We start from the raw sequence: 25,261 nt of genomic DNA, 5'->3' as shown, positions 1-25,261 counted from the left end.
AGATAGTACATGTATTTTTTGGACTACAAGACACTCCTGATCATAAGATGCTCCTGGCCATAAGACGCACCTAGGTTTAGAGGACAAAAACGAGGGGGACATAATATATGCTAAATCTGGGGCATCTTGTGGATTATGCCCCCTTTGTACCTTATGCTCTCTTGTACCTTCTGTGTCCCCCATGTGTCCTCCTCTATACCCCTTTGTGTCCTCCATTTGTCCCCCTGTGTCCTCCTCTGCATGGGCACAGTACAGGGAGTCCCCGACATTGCGGCGGGTTGGAGGTTCGTCAAAAAGAAATACAGTAGTTTGGGGGGGGGGGGGGGGGATCAATATATTACAAAGCGAGAAGTTAAACAGAATATAGATCAAGAAATGATTGATATTCGCCATGTTATTTATTCATGTTGTATGAACTTGCAGGTAATCATTTACTGCTGGCAAACAAAAACAAAACAGACAGCACAAGCTGCCATTAACAACAAGCACACCCACCAACAATATGATAGGCTGTTTTTTTATTTAATGTTTATATGCACAGAGGGAGATACTGTTTGCTTGGCAGTTGGAACAGCAATTATTTCTCACAATGCAGCGAGGTTCGCAGCCAGGACTGACATCACAGTGTGGGAGGGGTTTGCTCTATCTTCCACCTATATCTGACTTAATATCTGGAATTGCTGAAAATTATGCAATTTATCATCTTTGCTCTTTTTATGTACAGAAGGGGGGAAGGGGGAGGCGGTGCCAAGAGTATAATAAAACTGTGTTAAAAAATGCAAAAATTAAAAAGGTGAGGTGTCTTACCTCAATGAACACAAATTTGAGTAATAACAACGAATTTTAATATGCACTTGGCCAAGTTTTCTTATTACTCGAATTTGTAAGCCACCTCACCTTTTTTATTTTAGCTATTTTTAGCACAGTTTTTTTATGCTCAGGGCGCCACTTTTGCCCCCTTTGTGTTACACTCCCTCCCTTGGGAGGGGTTGTCTATTTGGTTAGGGCTGAGTCACCACCCCCCTACAACCATCTAGAGCCATTTAGCACCAAGAGAGCAACTGCGTCCAGTTGATTTGGACACCCGAGTGGAGTTGGGTTTATGCATCTCCACCTGCCTACAGTGGTAGGTTGCTCCTTATGTAACCTTCCTTTGCGAGGAACATTTTTTTACTCTACCTAACTCAGCCACCACTGTGACATACTGCACCATTGGGGCTCCCGTTGTCTCTGTGTTTTTGAACAGGTTTACTTCACAGTCACTTTAAAGAGAACCGGAGGTGGGTTTGATAAATCATATTAGGACACAGAGGCACGTTCTGTATACAGTGATCAGCCTCTGTGTCCTACTGGCCTTTTTTTAATGGGGGACAGCAGAGTCGGGGGGGGGGGGGGGGGGGGATGGAGGAACGCTGGAAGGACACAGAGGCTGATCATTGTATACAGAACGCGCCTCTGTGTCCTAATATGATTTATCAAACCCACTTCAGGTTCTCTTTAAAGTTTAACTCCATTTCTTTTGTAATTCAAGCATAGTAGGGAAAATTTAGAACCACAATCAGGTTTTGTATTACTGTTTGAGATATCCCCCATTTCCTTTCCTAGAGATGCAAAGGATAGTATGGGAAGATCTCCCACATGGATGATGCATTTCATATTTGACACTTGTCACTGGAAGAGGAGTCACTATCCCACATAATAATTTGCGAGTGTCCCTTTCTGCCTGTCCGTGTGTCAGTGCTTTTGTGCTTCTGCGCATGTCAAGCAATGACAGCCGTTGGGACAGGACGCAGGCGGTAGTGACAGTCCTAGAGCCCGTTTTCAAACAGGCTTAGGTCACTAGTTGGGAGATAAATCTCCAGTGCCTGTTTCTGGTGAAACCTTATAGAGCTTCAGGTTAATCATTACAGGACAACTGTAACGCGAGGTATATGGAGGCTGCGGTCTTTATTTCCTTTTAAACAATACCACTTCCCTGGCTGCCCTGCTGATCCTCTGTCTCTAATACTTTTAGCCACAGACCTTGAACAAGCATGCAGCAGATCAGGGGTTTCTGACATTATTGTCAGATCTGACAAGATTAGCTGCATGCTTGTTTCTGGCCTGATTCAGACACTACTGCAGCCATATAGATCATCAGGGCTTCCAGGCAACTGGTATTGTTTAAAAGGAAATAAACATGGCAGCCTCCTTATTCTTCTCACTCCAGTTGTCCTTTAAGGCTAGTACCCACCAGAAGATTTTCATGTCGAATCATTAATGAAAGTTTATCAAACAATGTTTAATGACGGTCGATAAGGAATAATAATAGTTTGCTTTGAACGAATGTCATGACGGATTCAATCATGGACGGCCGTGTGCCACTGTTACTGGGATGGAAAATGGGCAAACCTTCCTCCACACTGGGCACAGCTGTATAACCACACCCTCTCCTCTGTCTGAGATGTGAACCTGGGTGAGCGTGCTGGGCACTTAGCCACTGTGTCACCCCTCTGCTGCTCTGTAGCCAACCACACCCCCTCCTCTGTCTGAGATGTGAACCTGGGTGAGAGTGCTGGGCACTTAGCCACTGTGTCACCCCTCTGCTGCTTTGTAGGCAACCACACCCCCTCCTCTGTCTGAGATGTGAACCTGGGTGAGAGTGCTGGGCACTTAGCCACTGTGTCACCCCCTCTGCTGCTTTGTAGGCAACCACACCCCCTCCTCTGTCTGAGATGTGAACCTGGGTGAGAGTGCTGGGCACTTAGCCACTGTGTCACCCCTCTGCTGCTTTGTAGGCAACAGATGCCCTCCTATCCACTTGGGAGGATTTGGGACACCCTGCAAGTGCCTCAACCTGTTTGTTCTGCTTTGTTTTCTACCTCTGCACAGACTTCTCCCATTAAACAAGCTGCAACAAAGGAAACCTACTCTGTGAACCAGGTCATCCTTTGACTTAGTCTTTTCATATTCTGTGTTGGCAAAACACAATATTTCCCATGCCACACCTTCATTGTGAGCCCAGCGCTGAATGAACCGTGATAACATCAGCTGTAGCCTTGCTGGGCTTGACTGAGGCACAGCTGAGTTTGTGAACATGACGGGACAGGAGGACTAAACTTGCGACCCACACCCAACACGCTGCTTTCATGGAGCCGGATCCCATCTAGGCCTTTTATGTCAGGAGAAAGTGACTGAAACCAATAATAATAATCTTACAAATAATATGAAAGAGAAGACAGGCATAGCTTCCCTATAGGCACTCAATTGGCTATTAAACATTAATTACAAGTTGTTCTGTATAAGTGAACAACTCTAGTAAGAATAATATGGAGGTTGCCATATGTATTTCCTTTTATACAATACCAGTTGCCTGGAAGCCCTGCTGATCTATTTATCTGCAGTAGTGTCTGAAGTACACCAGAAACAAGCATGTAGCTAATATAGTCAGACCTGACAATAATGTCAGAAACACCTGATCTGCTGCATGCTTGTTCAGGGTCTGTGGCTAAAAGTATTAGGCCCCGTTCACACTGTACGTGTTTCCAGCCGCGTTTTGGAAACGCGTGCAGGTGGCCGACACGCACGACATCATACATTGCATAGAGTGCAATATCTGATGTTCACACATTTTTTGTAAAAACGCGTGGCTGTCCCATTCACTTTTCAGTGATGGGATCAGCCACGCAACGCACACAAACGCGGATGGCGTGCGTTCGTACGCGTTGCGTTCCGCGTACGTGCCCGTCCGCGTTTGTGATGTGAACGGGGCCTAAGAGACAGATGATCAGCAGGGCAGCCAGGGAACTGGTATTGTTTAAAAGGAAATAAAGACCGCAGCCTCCATATATCTTGGGGGAAGCCCAGGGTAAGTGAAACTTTTTTTTGGGTGCAGAGTTAAGGTTCACTTTAAAGAGGAACTCTAGTAAAAATAATGTAATAAAGAAAAAAGTGGTTCATGTCTACAATAATTATGTATAAATGTCACTAAAAAAAAGTCAATGTTTGCTCGTTGTAAAATCTTTCCTCTCCCTGATTTACATTCTGACATTTATCACATGGTGACATTTTTACTGCTGGCAGCTGATGTCAGTGGAAGGAGACGCTGCTTGCTTTTTTGGCAGTTGGGAACGGCTGTAAACCGCTATTTCCCACAATGCAATGAGGTTCACAGACAGGAAACTGCTAAGACCATGGTCCTGACCTCACACTGTGGGAGGGGTTTCACCACAATATTAGCCATACAGACCTCCCCTGATGATCCAAAAAGATTTCTCATGGGAAAGGGGGTATCAGTTACTGATTGGATTGAAGTTTAATTCTTGGTTACGGTTTCTCTTTAAGGCTCATACCCACCAGAAGATTCTTTCATCGAATTGTTAACGATGAATAACAGTTTGCGTAATATCGCCTAACGTCCTTAAACAAAACTTTTTTAAACGATGTTCATCGATGGCCAATTACACATTATAATCATTCGCTTTGAACGACTCCTGATCGATCCGTTTGTGGGCGGTTGGTCCGATCTCCATTGTCTCAATGCTAATTGCCAAGATCATCGCGTTCATGCCCGTTACTCGTTCCCACAGCATGCGATTGAGGAAGATTGCTCGGGGAACGATCGTTCATCGCATCTTTCGTCGCCGCGTATTCCCCGATCCATCTTCCGTGGTCTTTGTGGTGGGTTTTCAGCTTCAGTGGGCAAAATGCATGTATTACTGTTGGAACATAGGAGCGATTGTAGTCTTTCATTGGACACCTTTGCAGTTTACTTTGCTCCTCTTTCTGACAAGTACGAGATCTTTACATCTGACAGAAGAATGTATGAGAAATGCAGGAGAGAAGGGGCAGCAGGAGAAGTGACAAAGGGAGAACCTGTCTTTCTATGCAGGGAGGAGGAGATGAGAAAAGGTGATACTTGATTGTGGACATTTCAATAAGAGTTCATCTCATGACTCTCATGCTAATTCCTACATCAAGCACTACAAGCAATCATCAGAATGAACGCAGCACAGAGAAGGGTTGGCCAAGGTCGTTTCCCAGTCTGATCATAAACTATTAAACCAGGAAACACTCATCTGTTTGTATATTTGTTGTGCTTTGTTGTACTTTTTGTATTTCTAATAGGTCATTCAGGGTCTCCTTCCTGTCATGGGCCAAGTCCCCACCAATACAGAAGCCAAGATAGGCAGCCAGATGCATATTTTTCTTACTCCTTGTCAATGGGAATTTAGCTAACAATAGTACTTCTGTAGAGCCTAGCAGTGTCCTGCTTTATAACTAATTTTAAAGAGACTCCGTAACAAAAATTTCATCCGGTTTTCTTCCATCCTACAAGTTCCAAAATCTATTCTAATGTGCTCTGGCTTACTGCAGCATGTTCTACTATCACCATCTCTGTAATAAATCAACTTATCTCTCTCTTGTCAGACTTGTCGGCCTGTGTCTGAAAGGCTGCCAAGTTGTTCAGTGTTGTGGTTCTGTGATGCATCTCCCCCCTCCAGGCCCCTCTCTGCACACTGCCTGTGTGTTATTTAGATTATGGCAGGTTCTCTCTGCTCTATTATCTTTTACAAGCTGGATAAATCCTCTGAGCTGGCTGGGCTTTCACATACTGAGGAATTACATACAGGCAGAGCTGTCTGCACTCTGCAGGAAGAAAAGGCCTGACACTTCAGTGGAAGATAGCTGCAGGGGGAAAGAAACACACAAATGATCTCTTGAGATTAAAAAGGAAGGCTGTATACAGCCTGCTTGTGTATGGATGTATTTTCTATGTGTGGACATACTGTACATCAACCTACTTCCTGTTTTGGTGGCCATTTTGTTTGTTTATAAACAAAGTTTTTAAAACTGTTTTTAACCACTTTTAATGCGGCGGGGAGCAGCGAAATTGTGACAGAGGGTAATAGATGTCCCCTAACGCACTGGTATGTTTACTTTTGTGCGATTTTAACAATACAGATTCTCTTTAAAGCAACATCTAAGTGTGAGTAAATAGCATTAATTTGGCCACTCTCTATATATGATTGCCCTTGTTTAGACAGGGCTGACATGCAGCACAGGACTTTACAGAGTACATAGTCACTTATTGTTCCCAGAGGAGATCACAATGTAATCCCTACCATAGTCCTAGTCTAGTGTTCCTATTCTAGTCTAAAGGTGAATGCAACAAACACAAGAATGAAATGCTCACTCCCAGCCAGCAATCCGCTATTTTTATATGGGCCATCAAACCCTCTCACCTGAATGTTGCTGAACTTATGCAATTCCTGATAGATCCAGGACTTCTCAAGAGCTGCTCCAACACTATGAAACTCCCTACCTCCCCCCATTAGGGTTTCTGCCTCCTTCAACATCTTCAAGAAGTCCCTCAAAACTCCCCTTTTCACTCTGGACTACCCAATCAAATTCTCCCCTCGAACTCTGGTCTCCTACCTTTCATGTCCTCACCTCTCCCTCTAGATTGTAAACCTTTTGGGCAGGGTACTCCTCCTTGTGTCTCCTACCTGTTCACGCACCTCCATTAGCATACACCCATCCTATCGATCTGAGTGAACTTGACTTGCCTAATCTCCATACTAATCTCCATACTGCTATCCAGTGACTGACTAAGCATTACCTTGTACTTACACTGTGCTGTGTGACCTGGTTTGCATGCATTCCTGTATTGTCATATTGCTGTATGTCACCCCTAAATATTGTCTGTAACCTTAATTAATGTCCAGCGCTGCGTAATATGTTGGCGCTTTATCCTATATAATAAATCCCATTTCGCTGCGTCCTCCTGTGTGCCCGTGCTTTTGTGTACCGTGCATGTGCAGCACACAGGTGGCAATTAGAGGAGGAGGAGGGTAGGGCCAGGGGGCGGTCACGGTGTGAGTCCTGACATGCGGTGGCGGTCACAGGGGCAGGCGAGGAGAGGGGTTGTGAGAGAGGTTTAGAGCCCGTTATATTAATATTACCATTGCACTTGATTGGCTGATGGGCTGTCTGTGGACCATATAAAAATGGCAGATTGCTGGGAGTGAGCGTTAGCTTCTCGTGTGTGTTGCATTCAGCATTATATAGAGGCAGTGTGGGAATCCCCTGGTGGTGGCAGCACCAGGGCTCATCTGCACTTCCCCTATTGGTGTTTCATGGGGATTTGGGGGGGGGGGGGGGGGTCGCAGGTGGTGGCAGAGCTTGGGACCCCTGCCATGTGCACCAGTGTTTGTGTTTTATAGTCTAAAGGTGCCCACACTCATCATTAGGATCAAATCTGGTAGAAATCAGTGCGGCACTGTGGCCTGCTGATTTCCGGGGTGAAAGTGATCGACATTAAAGATTGGAACCGATTAAAATATGTAGCTCTAAAGGGGGAGATCGGTTGTGAAGCGTTCGATTTTGGATCAACTAGTCACCCCCCTATCTAAAATGTGTACCTCTCCCCCAGCTGTGTAAAGTCTTATCTCCATCACCACCAGGGCTGCTGTACCCCATGACCCGACGCACGTACATGCTGTCTGGTACATCGGGTCATGGGGTACAGGCGCGTAGCATCGATGGAGAGATGACTCATGAGGAGGCGTGGCAGTGGCTAGGTGAGCGCACACTCTGCTGCAACACTCTGCACAGCCCAGAGGAGCACATAGCTGGGGGGAGACCTGGTGGGCTCAGCAGGCAGAGGTGGCTCCACAGATTTCCAATAGATTTCAAGCTGATATCTATTGGAAACCTGTAGTATGAGAGCTTACTTAAACAATCTGCTCCTAAAATTCCAAATCTGTTGCCCCCATACTACATGGAGGTGGTAAAGTTGGTCAGTGATTGGCCAATCACAATTGAAGGGTTGACTTTAGTTTTTGTCCGTGTTTAAGAATAGGTTAGACCTCACTAGACCATTTCTGAGAGTTGGGGAACCTCCTCCTGATTTTGCCTTTATAGAGTTACTTTTTGTTTTATGTTTTTTACGTTATTGCCACTAATGTATTATTTTATCTCTGTGCATAGTAATAATGGAGGGATTAGGAAAACATCTGTGCTTGGAATGTCTAACCGCTGAGAATGTGGTGCATTTATCCGAGAAACCTTTCTAATCATGGGACCTGACGGCACTACCGTCCAAGAAACAAATGTGTTTAAAATCCATCTGACCTCTATTTATATAGTCATGTGTATTCTTTGATCATTTATCTTCAGTCTAGCTGATTGGTTTCACATGTCTCACGTTTGGTATTTCTTTGCTTTGTGACTTTGAAGAGGAAGTTATGGCCGTGGTTATTTTTTCTGCTGCAGTTAGTTTAGTTGCGTTGTATTGTGTAACTGTAATATTGTATAATCTCTTATGGCAGCAACCAGGTTGGTTCCGATGACTACTCTTCGTGCAGATTAAGCACGGATTACATCATTAATCCAATATATAGATGTATTAAGTACATTTATATTCTATAATAATGTTCAAATCTGTAATTCCTAACTTCTGATGCTCATATGGTTGTCCTTTCTCCTCCACTCTTCTCATCTTCACTTCCTTCTGTGTCTGGGTTTCCTCTATACTGCAGGACTGTTCAGACCCCTTTCACTTCTCCTGGATTCTTCTCTTCTATCCTCTCCTTCTGTCATGTGCTTTCTTCCTGTCCTCAGCCAGCCCCCTCTCTCTGGTCCTGTCCCCAGTCCCCCTCTCTTGGTCCAGTCCTCAGCCCCTATTCTTTGTCTTGCCCTTAGTGCTCCGTCCTCGGCCCCCCTATCTTGTGCAGTCCCCATCTTCTTTTTCCTTAGTCCTTTTACCCTGTCCTGTCCTCAGCCCCATACTTTCCTTGGGCTCTAGTCCCTGCCTTTGCCCCTCTCCCCTGTTCTTTCCTTAGCACCTCCTCTCCTGACTTCAGCCCCTCTGTTTTAACCCTTTTTTCTGACTAATTCTGCTGACCTAGGCCACTCTCTCTTATCTTCTACTCCTGAAATCCGCCCCATATCTCCTAACCTCAGCCACTCACCTGTCGTCTTCTTCTCCTGACCTCATCCCCTCTCACTTGTCTTTTTCTCCTGACCTCAGCCCCTCTTTACTGTCCATATCTCCTGACCTCAGCCCCTCTCACCTGTCTTCTCCTGACCTCAGCCCCTCTCACCTGTCTTCTTCCCCTGACCTCAGCCCCTCTTTCCTGTCCATATCTCCTGACATCAACCCCTCTCTCTAATCCACTTCTCCTGACATCAGATGCTCTTCTGTCCTCTCCTAGCCTAAGCTCCTCTCTCCTGTCCTCTTTTTCCTGACCTCAGCCCTTCTCTCCTTTCCTCCTCTCCTGACCTCAGCTATATTCTACTGATATTTTCTCTTGACCTCAGCCTTACTCTTCTGTCCTCCTCTCCTGACCTCAGCTCTTCTCTCTTTCCTCTTCTCCTGACCTCAGCCACTGTCTCCTGTCCTTTTACCTACACACATACACATACCCATGTTTGTATGCATGCTCTGTAGCATTTCTCAGTCAATGCATTGTTGGATGCAGAGGTTGTGGTCTGTGCATGCTGAAAAAATAGTAAGTTATGTAAGCATGAGAAGTTTGCACAGTATACATCGGAGATGCTTATTAAACTGATGGCATCTCATGCTCTCTCTCAGCTTCATATTAAACCTGAGGTGTCAGTTTCGTAGATATGCAATCTGCATAGACCCTTGTGTAGTGTTCCTACCAGTGTCTGGCATTGTAAAGCTATATAGTCTACCCTTCCCACCATCCATCCTGACTCGGTGACCTTTTGTTCCTGCACGGTACCCTCCCACAGTCGGATGAATGCTTTAATGCATGTAATCCTTTAATGTACATTTTTAATCCTGGAAACCACACAAGTTTCAGACAGGTATTTATTGTCGTCGTTGTTTCCCGGCTTGATGAACGTTATCAGGCCTGAAATAGGAGCGAGAGCGATCAGACACTTGTAGCGCGAGGTCTTCTATTATAATTAGGGGATGGTTTATGCAGCGTTAATCGCTAATGTTTACATTAAGCTTAGGTCAGGGCTGGCTGGGTGTGGGTTATAAAGAGTCCTGATCTGTCTCAGGCTTTGGGTCTGCTTAAAAGACCATTCTTGGAACTGTTATTACTCGGTGCTAATCCCGCTGTCAAAACTCTCAGCCTTTTCTTTTTGGCAGGAAAAAAAAAACAGCTCCCCCCCTCCCCTTTTCACATTTTCATTTGAACTTCCTGTCAGATTTCTTGGATGGTGATCAAAGATGTGTCAGATTAGGCCCTCCTCCTCCTCACCCCCTCAGCCTTGCTGGTACTTAGTAAATAGACACCAGTGCTCTTTCTGCTGCAGGTACGGCTGAGAAGGCAAAAAGCAATTTTTTATTGCAAGACCTTTTTTACTAAAAAAAAAATCATTATTGTTTTAAAAGAAAATATGATTTATGTTTCATACTTCCCTTGTTAGGTTAAGCGTAAAAATTATATAACTGTTAAATATTTCAGATTGCTCACTTGCAGAGCAGGTGGTACACTGTAGTGTGTGTGTGTGTGTAAGAGCCTGCTTGCATTGGCCCCAAAGAGTCAATTTGTACTTTAAGAGGTACATATATTCACACACAAACACACTCTGTTTCTCTTGTTGCTATCAGTCATACCAGTATTTGTGACTGGAGCCTTTAACCCTGTGCAGACAAGTGGAAGAGTGAGCGGGAATAGGCCTGGCAAGAGGGATCATATCAGATAAGCGCATAGTTGTGAGCACGAGAATAGCCGGAATTCCTGAGCATAGCTTTGCCATGATACTGTTTATTTAAGCACACTGTGGGTTAGCCAGCTTCCCAATATGGTAAACTGGATGGAGGGTGTAGCTCACAGGCTGCCGCCATCATCCACACTAAACAGGCCATAATTATCGGGAACATTCTTCTGCTTTATTGCCTCCCCCTCCCCTTGTTGTACTGCTGCTTCCTGTATTCCTGAATCCAGCTCAGACACAGCCTTTTCCTCTGAGCTCCACAATGAACTAAACTCCCTGTGCACATGTGTGTCCGTCACTGCCAGCCTTCCCCATCTCCAGGGACAGGCCACAAATATCACCATTTATCTACACTCCCCATCTCCAGGGACAGGCCACAAATATCACCATTTATCTACATTCCCCATCTCCAGGGACAGGCCACAAATATCACCATTTATCTACACTCCTCATCTCCAGGGACAGGCCACAAATATCACCATTTATCTACATTCCCCATCTCCAGGGACAGGCCACAAATATCACCATTTATCTACATTCCCCATCTCCAGGGACAGGCCACAAATATCACCATTTATCTACATTCCCCATCTCCAGGGACAGGCCACAAATATCACCATTTATCTACACTCCCCATCTCCAGGGACAGGCCACAAATATCACCATTTATCTACATTTCCCATCTCCAGGGACAGGCCACAAATATCACCATTTATCTACACTCCCCATCTCCAGGGACAGGCCACAAATATCACCATTTATCTACATTCCCCATCTCCAGGGACAGGCCACAAATATCACCATTTATCTACATTCCCCATCTCCAGGGACAGGCCACACATATCACCATTTATCTACATTCCCCATCTCCAGGGACAGGCCACAAATATCATCATTCCTCTACATTCACCATCTCCAGGGACAGGCCACAAATGAGAAGGCAAAAAGCAATTTTTTATTGCAAGACCTTTTTTACTACAACGACTGTAGTAAAGACCGTCAATATATTTTATTTATGAACTCCAAATATGCAACGCGTTTCGCAGGTTTGAGAGGTACCTGGCTCTTCTACTGACCACATAAGCTGTTGCTCCGTTGTTATTGCCTGATGAAGCGGGATCAAACCTGCGAAATATGTTGCATATTTGGAGTCCATAAATAAAATATATTGACTGTCTTTACTACAGTCGTTGTGTGTCTACTTGGAGGAGGTAAGTCCACCACTACCTCCTCTATTTACCAAGAATTTGGTTTTTAAGCTCATTTAGCTTCCTTTTATCCTTTTGGCGCCTCAGTTCTCCTGCATAATATTGAGTCCACCCTGGGTGGAGGGTTGAACCCCCTTTTTCTCATCTACAGAGAGCGACTTCTTATTCCTCAGTTGGGTCAGGAAAATCTCCCCACCTGCCTATACAGTGGTTGCCTAATGGTAACCCTGGTTTGTGAATATTAATATTTACTCTATCTAGTAACCATTTACCAGTACATATTACACTATTGGGGCTCTTGGTGTTCCTTGTTTTTATCTCGTTTTTATCTCGTTGCAAACACATACACATAGTGTCCCATTTAGCAGAAAAGATCTATATAAGAATGCCAGACAGCTTGCCAGACTCGCTTGGCAGCCATTATGGCAGCTAGACTGAGCAACTGCCATTCAGTGATTGCTTTTAAAAATGAAGAAAACCGTGAGAATCCCCCAAGAGGAGATGGGCCCAAGACATTTCATATCTGTCAGGTTATTACTGCCTACTGTAAGTGACAGCAACATATGAGAAAACAATTTTATAGTGCATTTTACTCGGGAACAAATGTACATTTTATACATTTCATACACATGCATTTAAAATTTTAAAATGTTTTTGCAATAGTGGTCCTTTAAAGAGAACCTGTACTGAGTAAAATTATTTAAAATAAACACTCGGGGTAACTTCAAATGAACATTACATAGTTATCTTGCCATCAGTTCCTCTCAGAAGCTCACCATTTTCTTCTGACAATGATCCCTTCCAGTTCTGACAACATTTTGTCAGAACTGAAATAGATCAGTTGCTCTTAGTTATATATCAGTTGCTGTCAGTTACCGCTGAGAGGAGAACTGATGTGTCCATGTTTCCCTATGGCTTAAGTGGGCGATGTTACAGTTTAACTGTGTGCTGACCAGAAAGCTGTTATGGTGTAATGGCCATTTTCAAAATGGAGGACGGAGAATTCCATTGATCACAGTGGACAAACAGGATGCAGGAGAGGAAAAATAGATTGAGGAGTAGACTACACAGGAGGTAAGTATGACTTGTGTATGTTTATTTTGACTTTTAATTTTCAGTTCAGGTTTTCTTTAAGTTATAGCGGTTTGCTACCAGCCTTTTCTGTAAGGAGGGAGTTAAGATCAGTGTTAGGATCATACACATGTCCAACATAATGCACAACCACACCACGTAACCAACTGCTCAAGAAGTTGTTAACACGATAAGTACGTAGACACACACCAACCAACTAAACAACCAACTCCCCTTAATACTACGCTGCAAGCCAAGCGACGAACTGCACAACATGTCTGCGTTCAAGAACAATAAAGTTGTTCAGAAGATTTGTACACACGTGGCCAACCTGCAAGACTCTTGTGCAGGTTGATCCACTGGATGGATCTGGCAAACAACCTGTTATCAGTTGGTCGTCTTGTTTGCCAGATGTACACACGCCCAACAGTCTTCCAGCAGACTAAGTATAGAAGATAGTTGGGCAGATTGTTGGGACGTGTGTACAAGCCTTAAATGGGACCTAAACTGAGAGGGATATGGATGTTGCCTTTCAAACAATACCAGTTGCCTGGCAGTCCTGCTGATCTCTTTGGATGTAATAGTGGCTGAATCACACACCTGAAACAAGCATGCAGCTAATCCAGTCTGACTTCAGTCAGAGCACCTGATCTGCATGCTTGTTCAGAAGCTGTGGCTAAAAGTATTATAGACACAGGATCAGCAGGGCTGCCAGGCAACTGGTATTATTTTAAAAAGAAAAATCCATATCCTTCTCAGTTTAGGTTTCCGTTTAAAGAGGAACTCCAGCGAAAATAATATAATAAAAAAGTGCCTAATTTTACAATAATTATGTATACATTATTTAGCCAGTGTTTGCTCATTGTAAAATCTTTCCTCTCCCTGATTTACACTCTGACGTTTATCACATGGTGACATTTTTACTGCTGGCAGGTGATGTCACTGGAAGGAGATGCTGCTAGCTTTTTTGGCAGTTGGAAACAGCTGTTATTTCCCACAATGCAACAAGGCTCCCACAGTATGATGTGAGGACCTCAGAGCTCTGAGGTGCTGACATCACACTGTGGGAGGGGTTTTACCACAAAACCAGCCATACAGAGCCCCCTGATGATCCGTTTGAGAAAAGGAATATATTTCTCATAGGAAAGAGGGTATCAGCTACTGATTGGGATGAAGTTCTATTCTTGGTTACGGTTTCTCTTTAAGGCAGTTGAAAAAGGGGAGCTTTTGGTCATACATAGTGTAGGGGGTTAGGTTAGGTGGAGCTGTCTCACTCAGGAGAGGTCACTAACGGCTGGAGGAAGTTAGTATGGTGCAAGTTAGCTCAATATACTGCACCCAGCACCAGGATATTAATTCCCAGAATGCATTGCTGCACAGAGTAGTTCGGGTAAGTTATCTTGCTAAGTAATCCTGATTTCTGTTTAACAGCCATGGAATAAAGCTAAACGATGCCTCTCCAACATTAATAAAACCCATAGAGTTCCAGCGTTTATTTCTTTATTGCAATATTTTATTTATTTCAGGGTTTGGGGTTTTTTTTTCAGCGCTAACTTGAAAGCAAATGATTTGGGCGAGTTAATCTGCAAACTAATAAATAATCTGAAGACAGACACATTAACGAGTCGATTGTCTTTGGCTAACACTCTGTATCATTCATTAAGCCGTACAATGACACCATAACATTCTGAAGTCGTACTTGGCACAACGGATGGTCTTGTAACGCCGCCAAACGCTAGCTAAATGGCTTCTCGCTGCTTTGTGATAGTTCTGCCTTACAACGGTGCAAGGCAAATGCTTGGCCGCAATCAACGAGGTCTATTGAAGAAAACTCCCAGCTGTACAACCTCCTATACATGTACTGAAAGACAAATAATGCACAAAGTCGAACTCAGTATTCCAGGGAGGTTCAATATGAGATTTGTTCTAGCTGCTACCAGATTACTACTAAAATGATATACTGTATGTTCTTTATACTTGGAGGATTTCCGCATATGAAGTGAGGAATATACCCTATGCAGCATACTGTAGGGGGCAGTGGAGATCTGATGGTTCTTTGGCTAGCTGTACAGGTCCAGGAAGTGGCTAGTAGTTAATGCAAGCAAGAAACAGCCACCATGTTTGCTGCCGCCTACAGGCTGGGTATGATAAGGCTGCTTCTGCAATGTCAGCATACAGGATTCGAGTCTGATGAAGGCGGAATAGCCCAAAGCTTACTCTTATTCTTTTAATTTAGCCAATAAATGGTATCATCCTCATTTAAAACTTTTTGTTTTTATGAAACATGAAGGGAGTGAAGTTGGTGATGGACAGAAAAGGCCGCATCAAATGTCTGTTGGACAATGGGTTTATCTATACAGATAGTCTCCTACTTACAAATAACTTGAATTACAAAGTTGTCTTCATTCACAAAAATATACAATACTGTTTGTTTGTTTTATTATATATTTTTGTTGTTAAATGTTACAGTATTCTATAAACTGTTAGGATTGTAGGAGAACTTTAAAAATACATTGAAAACAATAAAAAAAAAAAACCTAGTTTATACTATATGTCCAAATCCAGACTTGTATATAATGTATCCATGTTTCACTGGACTCAACATGCAAACAAATTCAACTTACAAATAATCTCCTGGAAAGGAAACCTGTTTGTGAATAGGAGACCGCCTACACACTGGTACACATGCTCTTTACTGAGCGGATACCAGGTGACAGCAGAGAACTTGGCTGCAGAGCTCAAGCTGAAGCTGTTTGTGGGAGATAGATGCAAGAGGGGGAAACCAAAGGGGAAGGAGCTCGAGCAGAAGCAGTTACAGTGTGAGAGATTAAAGAGGAAAGAAAACTGGAGGGAACGAGTTCAAGCAGAAGCAGTTAGGGCCCGTTTCCACTAGAAGCTGTGCAATATGGCTACATAGCCACATCGCACAGCAGATGTCCTCAACCCAGTGCATGGCAATGGAACAATTTCCATTGTAAGCATTACATGCGGAGCGATCTGAGAATCTGCAGCATGCTGCTGAGTCTTGCACTGCCACATCAGCACGCAGTCCCCTCCATACATTTTCGCATTGGGAGATGCGGAAGTGACGCAGACGCCAGCGGAAGTAATGCGATGCAGCTAGTCAGCCGTACTTGCATCACTTGTTAATGGAAACGGGCTATTACAGTGTGAAAGAGACATGAGTGTTCTAAGGAATCTTACCTAATAAAAGGCAAGTGTTCCTGCGTCCTGCCCCTGTGTCAGTGTTTCTGCGTCCTGCCCCTGTGTCAGTGTTCCTGCGTCCTGCCCCTGTGTCAGTGTTCCTGCGTCCTGCCCCTGTGTCAGTGTTCCTGCGTCCTGCCCCTGTGTCAGTGTTCCTACGTCCTGCCCCTGTGTCAGTGTTCCTACGTCCTGCCCCTGTGTCAGTGTTCCTGCGTCCTGCCCCTGTGTCAGTGTTCCTACGTCCTGCCCCTGTGTCAGTGTTTCTGCGTCCTGCCCCTGTGTCAGTGTTCCTGCGTCCTGCCCCTGTGTCAGTGTTCCTGCGTCCTGCCCCTGTGTCAGTGTTCCTGCGTCCTGCCCCTGTGTCAGTGTTCCTACGTCCTGCCCCTGTGTCAGTGTTCCTGCGTCCTGCCCCTGTGTCAGTGTTCCTACGTCCTGCCCCTGTGTCAGTGTTTTTGCGCTACTGCTCATATCCTGCACTAACAGCCGCTGGAACAGGACGCAGGACGGACCAGGGGGCAGGCCAGGCTTGTGTGCGCGCGGCGGTGACAGCCCTAGAGCCAATTTTAAAATGGGCTTAGGTCACTAGTGATAAAATAAAGGTTTACTTTATAGGAAAAAGAAAAAGGCAATATTTGGAAATAAAAGTGACAGTGCAAGCAACAGAGTGAAAATACAGGCAGAACAGGTGGAAAAAGAGCTAAAGAAATGGAGACTGAAAATCAGCAGAAACAGTTACAGTGTGACAGAGTAAGGCCTGGAACCCACTAGCAGTGCTTTTCGGAGCGTTTGTGATTTGGAAAACTCTTGCTAATGTAATGCTATGGGTGTGATCCCACTTGAGTGATGTGATTTTATAAAAATCCCCCATAGCATTGCATTAGCAAGAGATTTTTTAACTTACTAGCGCTTAGAAAAAACTTCTAGTGGGTTTGAGCCCTAAGGCCTCTTGCACGTGTGATTGTTTTTTTTTTTTTTTTTTTTTTTTATATGATCAGATTTATGATTCTAATTAAAAAAACGCAGCGGCCTGCAGTACTTTTTTTCTTTAATTGGAATAAAAAATCGGAATCGCATGTTGTGTGCAAGAGGCGAAGAGTTATGAGATAGGGAGACATAAAATAAAGGTTTCTGCTTTTCTTTTCTCAACATAGCAAAGCATGGCTTCAATTGTAGCACATACAGAAGATGGAAAATACAGCAGTGCTGCTTTTACAGACAGTTGACGTTGAAGCAAGTTGGGCTGTTGAGTTGGTTTAGACCTCAGATTGCTGCTCCTGCCGCTGTGTGAAGATAGATCAGGTTATTCTGTTGGTTTAGGTTTACAGCATGCCTACCTCGGCTATACTGTACCTATTAGCCTCATTCACCTTATTAAACACAAAATAGTTTTCGTCACTTAATTCTCAACACATCCCCTCATCCGTTTAATGAGTAAATTACGGCCTCACAGAAAGCATGTTTAATTCATTCCTTTCTATAATCATTTTAAGTAGAACAAATTGTGCCCTTTTATTTAGCACAAGGGCATTGCTGGATTAAATATTTCATACAACCAACAGAATCTCCGTTTTAGAATTGATTGAAACTGACGTCTCTGGAGTCTCATGATATAAAACACTCAGAACAAAAGGCTCAATATTGTACCCTGTGGCTCCCGGAGCCGTGAAACTCAAGAGAGAAGCAGATTCATATTCTCTATCATCTGTTTTATTTCTGTCTGAATGAATATTTGTGTAAAGTCTGCAAGGAGTGAATGAGCATTGCTAAGCATGGCTGGTGAAAGGCACACTAGATAGTAGGCATGCGAATCTGTCACCAGAGCGCGTCATAATGATCTCTGTTTCTCCAGCCCTTACAGCGGCAGCGGGACGGGGAAAGCTGGAAGTTAGCGAACTGCTCCTGGATCATGGCGCTATTTTGTCCCGAGTCAACAGACGCGGCATATCACCTCTGTTCTGCTCTGTGCGCCAAGGCCACTGGCAGGTATGTAGAGATGAAAGAGATTAAATTATTTATTTTTAATTTTTTTTTTCAGAAAAGTTAAGGTCATTTTATACTAGAATGATTTTCTTTCAGATTTTAAGCTGGAGATACCTTTCTGGTTAAGTCTGGATTTCACTACTTTTTGTCCACATTTCCTTGAACTTCTTGTTTCTATGCTACAGGAAGTAAGGGAAAATGGCCTCAACTGGAGACGGTGGCAGAACTCTTCTCATTGGCCAGATTTCCTTCAATTTCCTGTTTCTGTGCTACAGGAAGTGAGGAAAAATGCCCTCAAAAGGCATAAAAAAACTGGTCAAGAGTCTTCCCCCTACTGTATGTAATGGAAAAAACAATGACTTGAGTTCCATTTTAAATTGATGTAAAAAGTTTCCTGGGTAACATTAGTGGTACAAGGAGGAAAGCTATCACCAGTAAGCACTACATAGCTATGGGAGTCACAGAAGTCTCAACCATAACTGGGCTCATAGTTCAGAGGGTCCAAGCTGAATTATTCCTTTAGCCACCAATTACTGGCTAAAGTACAATGCTAATACATCCACGTATGCTTCACATAGTGGTAATCAGTGATAAATATCCTGCCTAGACATTTACCAGACATGTCACGTCTCTCATGGGTTTGGGGACTGGTGATCTGCCTCACATGACTGTTACATGATCACATGAAGCCGGACTCTGCACGCAAACACACGAGGAGAATTTTTTTTGACAGGACAACAATGCAGCAGTAAATAATGCTGGTAAGCTAGTGATAGTATCCTGTCTGTTGTGAAAGGCTGACAGGCCAGGGCAGCTGATTATATGCAATAGGAACGTTAAAGCAAAGTCCTTGTACTGCTCCCCTAAACATTAGGGCAACTGTGGTTTCCCATGATGCATCACTGCTGAATATGTAAATTTCCTCTTTATGCCCCTGAAGCCAGGCTTACGTCCAGAACTGCTGGTGTATAGCAAACCTAAAGCTTATACATTTTACAGAGTCACATCAACCCAAAGGGCAAACAGCCTGTTTCGGACTTTTGATCTTCATCAGTTAATGGCAGGGGTTGATATGGCTCTAAGCAGTAATATGACACCTGAGTAAGGTTGCTGATATACTTGAAATAGCTGTCTGTTGCTGTATTTTAATCTCTTGATGCAAAAAAATTACAAAGACAGGCAAACAGGGCTCTGCTGCCATAGGCCGTAATGTGAATTACAGTAATTTGGGTGCCAAATTATGATAAAAACAGCGTAATTCAACCGCCAGCAATAGCTGGGAGCCAAATTACAGCTTACCCCCGAGTCCACGGTGGCCTGCAGGAGGAATAGTAAGCCGGGTGAGCCGTTTTTCGGCTTTGCCCTGCGCCCAAATTTCTTGGCTCATTCATTACGTGAATGCATAAGTTACTATTTAATAACAAAAACGCTGCTAGTAATATATATTAATAATCTAAACACAATCGTACTCTTCAAAATGATCTGCAGTTGAGCTAAAGCAAAATTTTAAACTGTAGTAGCAACAGCGCTACAGAAGATGGCGCTTTATAAATCAGTAATACTAGTAGTGTAATCACAACTATTCAATAGCAATACATTGTTTAGCGTTAAAGTGACCATTGTATTTATTATTGAAGCCCCGGATGACGTGTTTGTATTGTTTGTATTACACGATGGGCAGCAGAACGTACATGTCTTAGAAAGGGGACGAATGGGAGAAAAGTGAAGTCAGTGTTTGCAAACAAGAGCGTCTTGTCACAGGGGTGGAACTAATTTATTCCTGTTCCTTGAAAACTGGTCAAATAATATTTAGCAGAAGAGGGCTGTGACAGTGCAGGTTTTGTCCCTGGAAGACGCAGCCATACAAATTCTAATGAGATAGTCTCCTGCTTTGTGTCTTTGCAGAGTTCCCCAGCTAGTTCCTTTTTTAGAGCCATCTCTTTCTAGTGGAGACGGCCATTCATGGCACTTCATAGGGTGCGGGGGACAATGCGCGGCCCCAGCAGACAATGCCCACAGGTCTTATAGCTGGAGATACTGATCTGGCTCTGGGCCAGATTACAGCACTGGGAAGAACAGTGTGTGACAGAGAATGTACAATGACCGCTATAGATGCCTGCCCTGTACTTTTACTTCTTGTAATTAGAGCAGATGTGATTCATTTGACAGACATAACAGTCAGTCTGTGTTTGTGATTTATCATAACTGATGTGCTTAGTTTTACTGTAAGCATCCAGTGCTCTGTGGATATTAGCAGGCTACAGCGCCTCTACAGGACTTGTGCGGAACTGCACTTAAATGTAATGTTAGTCCAAGTAAACCATTAAAACATACCTGAAAGGGAATGTGAGGTGAGAGGGTTATGAAGGCTGCCATATTTATTTCCTTTTTAACAGTGCTAGTTACCTGGTGTCCTCCTTATGTTTTTGGTTGCAGTAGCATCTGAATCACACGCCTGAAACAAGTATGTGGGTAATCCAGTCAGACTTCAGTCAGAGCACCTTATCCTTCATGCTTGTTCAGGGTCCGTGGCTAAAAGTATTAAAGGCAGAGGGTCAGCAGGACAGCCAGGCAAATTGCATTCTTTAAGAGGAAATAAATAAGTCAGCCTCCATAGCCGCCTCACCTCAGGTTTCCCTAAAGTGACATGTGGCATGATGAGATAAACATAGGTACATATAGAACTAGTCCTCCTTTGTCTCGATTGTCTGAGGTCCCTTTCTATTTTCTGCCAACTGTCCAGTCCAACAGCTTATGGAATTTAGCCTGATATTCTGAAAAGTAAATAGAAGACAAAACACTCTAATCTGGCTAAAGTGAAAAAATGATAAGGTTTTAATACTCAAAAGTATAAAGGGTCATTACTTGTTTGTTTTGCAATGAAAGTAATCAGATTTTACATCACTGTCATGGCTTCTGTTTGTTTAGCATACAACCTTAAAATGAAGCCATTAACACTGAAAATAAAAATAAGAGACTCTGTTCTATGTTACTAATGTACTATTGACCATTGGTAAAACACAAAAAAAATAATTATTTTGCCAGACACTGAGCATGATATTGTGACTCAATTTGGTCAAGTTCTATTTGGCTTACTATGTAGGACTCTATGATATGCATCTAATTGACTGTCCGCTTGTAGTAATAACTGATGGACTGCCGCTGTGCACTTGCTGCAGTTGTGGCAATCACTGATGGACTGCCGCTGTGCATGTGCTGCACTTGTGGCTTATGGTAATTACTGGTGCACTGCTGCTTTATATGTGCTGCAGTTGTGGCTTGTGATAATCACTGATGGACTGCTGCTGTGCACTTGCTGCAGTTGTGGCTTGTGGTAATCACTGATGGACTGCCGCTGTGCATGTGCTGCAGTTGTGGCTTGTGGTAATAACTGATGGACTGCTGCTGTGCATGTGCTGCACTTGTGGCTTATGGTAATTACTGGTGCACTGCCGCTGTATATGTGCTGTAGTTGTGGCTTGTGGTAATCACTGATGGACTGCCGCTGTGCATGTGCTGCAGTTGTGGCTTGGGGTAATCACTGATGGACTGCCGCTGTGCATGTGCTGCAGTTGTGGCTTGGGGTAATCACTGATGGACTGCTGCTGTGCATGTGCTGCAGTTGTGGCTTGTGGTAATCACTGATGGACTGCCGTTGTGCATGTGCTGCAGTTGTGGCATGTGGTAATCACTGATGGACTGCCGCTGTGCATGTGCTGCACTTGTGGCTTATGGTAATTACTGGTGCACTGCCGCTGTATATGTGCTGTAGTTGTGGCTTGTGGTAATCACTAATAGACTGCCGCTGTGCATGTGCTGCAGTTGTGGCTTGTGGTAATTACTGGTGGACTGCCGCTGTGCATGTGCTGCAGTTGTGGCTTATGGTAATTACTGGTGCACTGCCGCTGTATATGTGCTGTAGTTGTGGCTTGTGGTAATCACTAATAGACTGCAGCTGTGTATGTGCTGCAGTTGTGGCTTATGGTAATTACTGGTGCACTGCCGCTGTATATGTGCTGTAGTTGTGGCTTGTGGTAATCACTGATGTGCTGCAGGTGTGGCTTGTGGTAATCACTGAGGGGCTGCCGCTGTGCATGTGCTGCAGTTGTGGCTTGTGGTAATCACTGATGTGCTGCCGCTGTGCATGTGCTGCAGGTGTGGCTTGTGGTAATCACTGATGGGCTGCCGCTGTGCATGTGCTGCAGGTGTGGCTTGTGGTAATCACTAATAGCCTGCCGCTGTGCATGTGCTGCATCTGTGGCTTGTGGTAAAAACTGATGGACTGCTGCTGTGCATGTGCTGCAGTTGTGGCTTGTGGTAATCACTGATGGACTGCTGCTGTGCATGTGCTGCAGTCGTGGCTTGTGGTAATCACTGATGGACTGCCGCTGTGCATGTGCTGCAGGTGTGGCTTATGGTAATTACTGGTGCACTGCCGCTGTATATGTGCTGTAGTTGTGGCTTGTGGTAATCACTGATGGACTGCTGCTGTGCATGTGCTGCAGTTGTGGCTTGTGGTAATTACTGGTGAACTGCCGCTGTGCATGTGCTGCAGTTGTGGCTTGTGGTAATCACTAATAGACTGCTGCAGTGGTGGATTGTGGTAATAGCTTATAGACTGTCGCTGTGCATGTGCTGCAGTTGTGGCTTGGGGTAATCACTGATGGACTGCTGCTGTGCATGTGCTGCAGTTGTGGCTTGGGGTAATCACTGATGGACTGCCGCTGTGCATGTGCTGCACTTGTGGCTTGTGGTAATCACTGATGGACTGCCGCTGTGCATGTGCTGCACTTGTGGCTTGTGGTAATCACTGATGGACTGCCGCTGTGCATGTGCTGCACTTGTGGCTTGTGGTAATCACTGATGGACTGCCGCTGTGCATGTGCTGCACTTGTGGCTTATGGTAATTACTGGTGCACTGCCGCTGTATATGTGCTGTAGTTGTGGCTTGTGGTAATCACTAATAGACTGCCGCTGTGCATGTGCTGCAGTTGTGGCTTGTGGTAATTACTGGTGGACTGCCGCTGTGCATGTGCTGCAGTTGTGGCTTGTGGTAATCACTAATAGACTGCTGCAGTGGTGGATTGTGGTAATTGCTTATAGACTTTCGCTGTGCATGTGCTGCAGTTTGGCTTGTGGTAATCACTAATAGACTGCTGCTGTGCATGTGCTGCAGTTGTGGCTTGGGGTAATCACTGATTGACTGCCGCTGTGCATGTGCTGCAGTTGTGGTAATCACTGATGGACTGCCGCTGTGCATGTGCTGCAGTTGTGGCTTGTGGTAATCACTAATGGACTGCTGCAGTGGTGGATTATGGTAATTGCTTATAGAGTGCCGCTGTGCATGTGCTGCAGTTGTGACTTGCATCTGTAGATAGATTTTACCTGGTAGATCATTTTCAGTTTGTAATTTTCGAAGTAGCTCACATGCTGAAAAAGTGTGGGCACCAGTGTTCTAGACAATGCAGCCAATCAGGTCTCCATTTTTTTATTTTTTTTTACAGCTCAGGTTTGAGTGTGGCTCACAATCCTGAGTTATAAAATGAACACTTAGAAGTTTATATGTTGCTATAGGCAACACAGCATTTTTCCTTTATTAGTTATTCATACGTCTTGTTGTTCTTGGCAGCTGCTCAGGTGTCCTGCTTGTCACTGCGCTGAGAAATGGGATGAAGAATCTCGTTACTACAGGCAACATAAACATGATCCTTTTATCAAATCTTCTACTCCTCAGACTCTCGGGTTGCCAAGCTGTGTAATCCTCCTGGGCCTTAGAACTGTTTCTAAGCCTGTTTAACCTCTAGGGGAACACACATCATAAACGTATTATTGTCCATAGGAACCGGTGTTTGCTTAGCTGCAGCTGCCGCGCAGTGCCCATCCGGCAGCAGGTAATTGTGTGTTTCTTACTGCCGCCATCCAGGCTTTGTAGCTCACCCTGTCTCTTGTCTCTGCAGGTCGCCAGACTTCTCATGCAGCACGGCTGTGATGTAAATCTGAGTGACAAGCAAGGCCGGACTCCCCTCATGGTCGCTGCGTGTGAGGGGCATTGTGGTACTGTGGAGTTCCTGCTCTCCGAGGGTGAGAAACTGTCTCTGCTGTGAAGAATTGTCAAACTGAGCTGCAGTTCCATAACAGCCAAAAATAAGTTGTAGAACCAGAGCCTAAAGAGCAACACCCCCTGACTAAACTCTTCTGACATTCTGAGCCTGGGCATCGAATGGATCAGCTTTGTAAATGATATCCATCAGCCATCTTGCTACGTTCTGATTGGGTGGTGTGTTGAAACTTTTACTGAGCCCAATTGCAGCTGTTCATGTCCTGCTTTCAGACTATAGCACAAAAAATGTATTTTTCCTATATATTTGTGCATCACCATGCAATCTTTACTCATTTATTAATGCTATCTTCCACAGCACTTTACAGCATATATAGTTGTGTCTCTAACTGCCCCTCAGGGTTTGTTCAGATGGCAGCCTATTAGTTTGTTGGGTGGGAGGAGTATAGAGTTTGGAAGGATGACTCTCTATCAGTGTGTTGGGTGGGAGGGGTACAGAGTTTGTTCAGATGGAAGCCTATTAGTGTTTTGGGTGGGAGGGGTATGAAGTTTGGAAGGATGGCTCCCTGTCGGTATGGTGGGTGGGAGGAGTATGGAGTTTCTTAGGATGGCAGCCTATCTGTGTGTTGGGTGGGAGGGCTACGGAATTTGCTAGAACGGCAGCCTATCAATTCTTTGGGTGGGAGGGCTACGGAGTTTGTTCAGATGGAAGCCTAATAGTGTTTTGGGTGGGAGGGGTATGAAGTTTGGAAGGATGGCTCCCTGTCGGTATGGTGGGTGGGAGGGCTACGGAGTTTGCTAGAACGGCAGCCTATCAATGTGTTGTGTGGGAGGGCTACGGAGTTTGGTAGGATGGCAGCCTATCGGTGTGTTGGGCGGGAGGGGTATGGAGTTTAGATAATAATACAAGGTGATACAGGCACTCTCTATCCTGCAAATGGATCCTTCCAAACAAACAGCTGCTAGAGGCTCCTATTCCAAAAGGTAGAAAGAGATTCCCAATAAAACCTCAGCGCTGTAATAGCTTCAATCTAAGATGCCACGCTCAGACCATATGCAA

General features: G+C 44.5%; 2 protein-coding genes across 13 annotated transcripts in view; one reads left to right on the top strand and one right to left on the bottom strand.

Moving 5' to 3' along the window:
* WDSUB1 (WD repeat, sterile alpha motif and U-box domain containing 1) overlaps positions 1-25,261 on the bottom strand; it is a 157,445-nt gene that overhangs the window by 46,196 nt on the left and 85,988 nt on the right. For 2 of the 8 annotated variants that reach the window (XR_011022847.1, XM_068245718.1), the window contains one exon: positions 14,499-14,820. The exons of 2 other annotated variants lie outside the window; for them this stretch is intronic. The gene's annotated coding sequence lies outside the window, so the exon portion shown is untranslated. Of the gene's footprint in view, positions 1-14,498; positions 14,821-20,549; positions 20,676-20,769; positions 20,918-23,754; positions 23,801-25,261 lie in introns of those variants that run through there. 4 more of the 8 variants (XR_011022850.1, XR_011022851.1, XM_068245717.1 and 1 more) reach the window with 4 other exon arrangements.
* Positions 1-25,261, top strand: part of TANC1 (tetratricopeptide repeat, ankyrin repeat and coiled-coil containing 1) — a 324,590-nt gene that overhangs the window by 279,414 nt on the left and 19,915 nt on the right. For all 5 annotated transcript variants that reach the window (XM_068245707.1, XM_068245709.1, XM_068245710.1 and 2 more), the window contains 2 exons: positions 18,013-18,146; positions 24,101-24,224. In XM_068245707.1, the coding sequence (XP_068101808.1) occupies positions 18,013-18,146; positions 24,101-24,224 (258 nt within the window). The remainder of the gene's footprint in view (positions 1-18,012; positions 18,147-24,100; positions 24,225-25,261) is intronic.

This window comes from Hyperolius riggenbachi, chromosome 7, assembly GCF_040937935.1.
Source record: "Hyperolius riggenbachi isolate aHypRig1 chromosome 7, aHypRig1.pri, whole genome shotgun sequence".
In the NCBI taxonomy this organism is placed as follows: domain Eukaryota; kingdom Metazoa; phylum Chordata; class Amphibia; order Anura; family Hyperoliidae; genus Hyperolius; species Hyperolius riggenbachi.
This window is presented reverse-complemented; position numbering and strand designations above follow the sequence as displayed.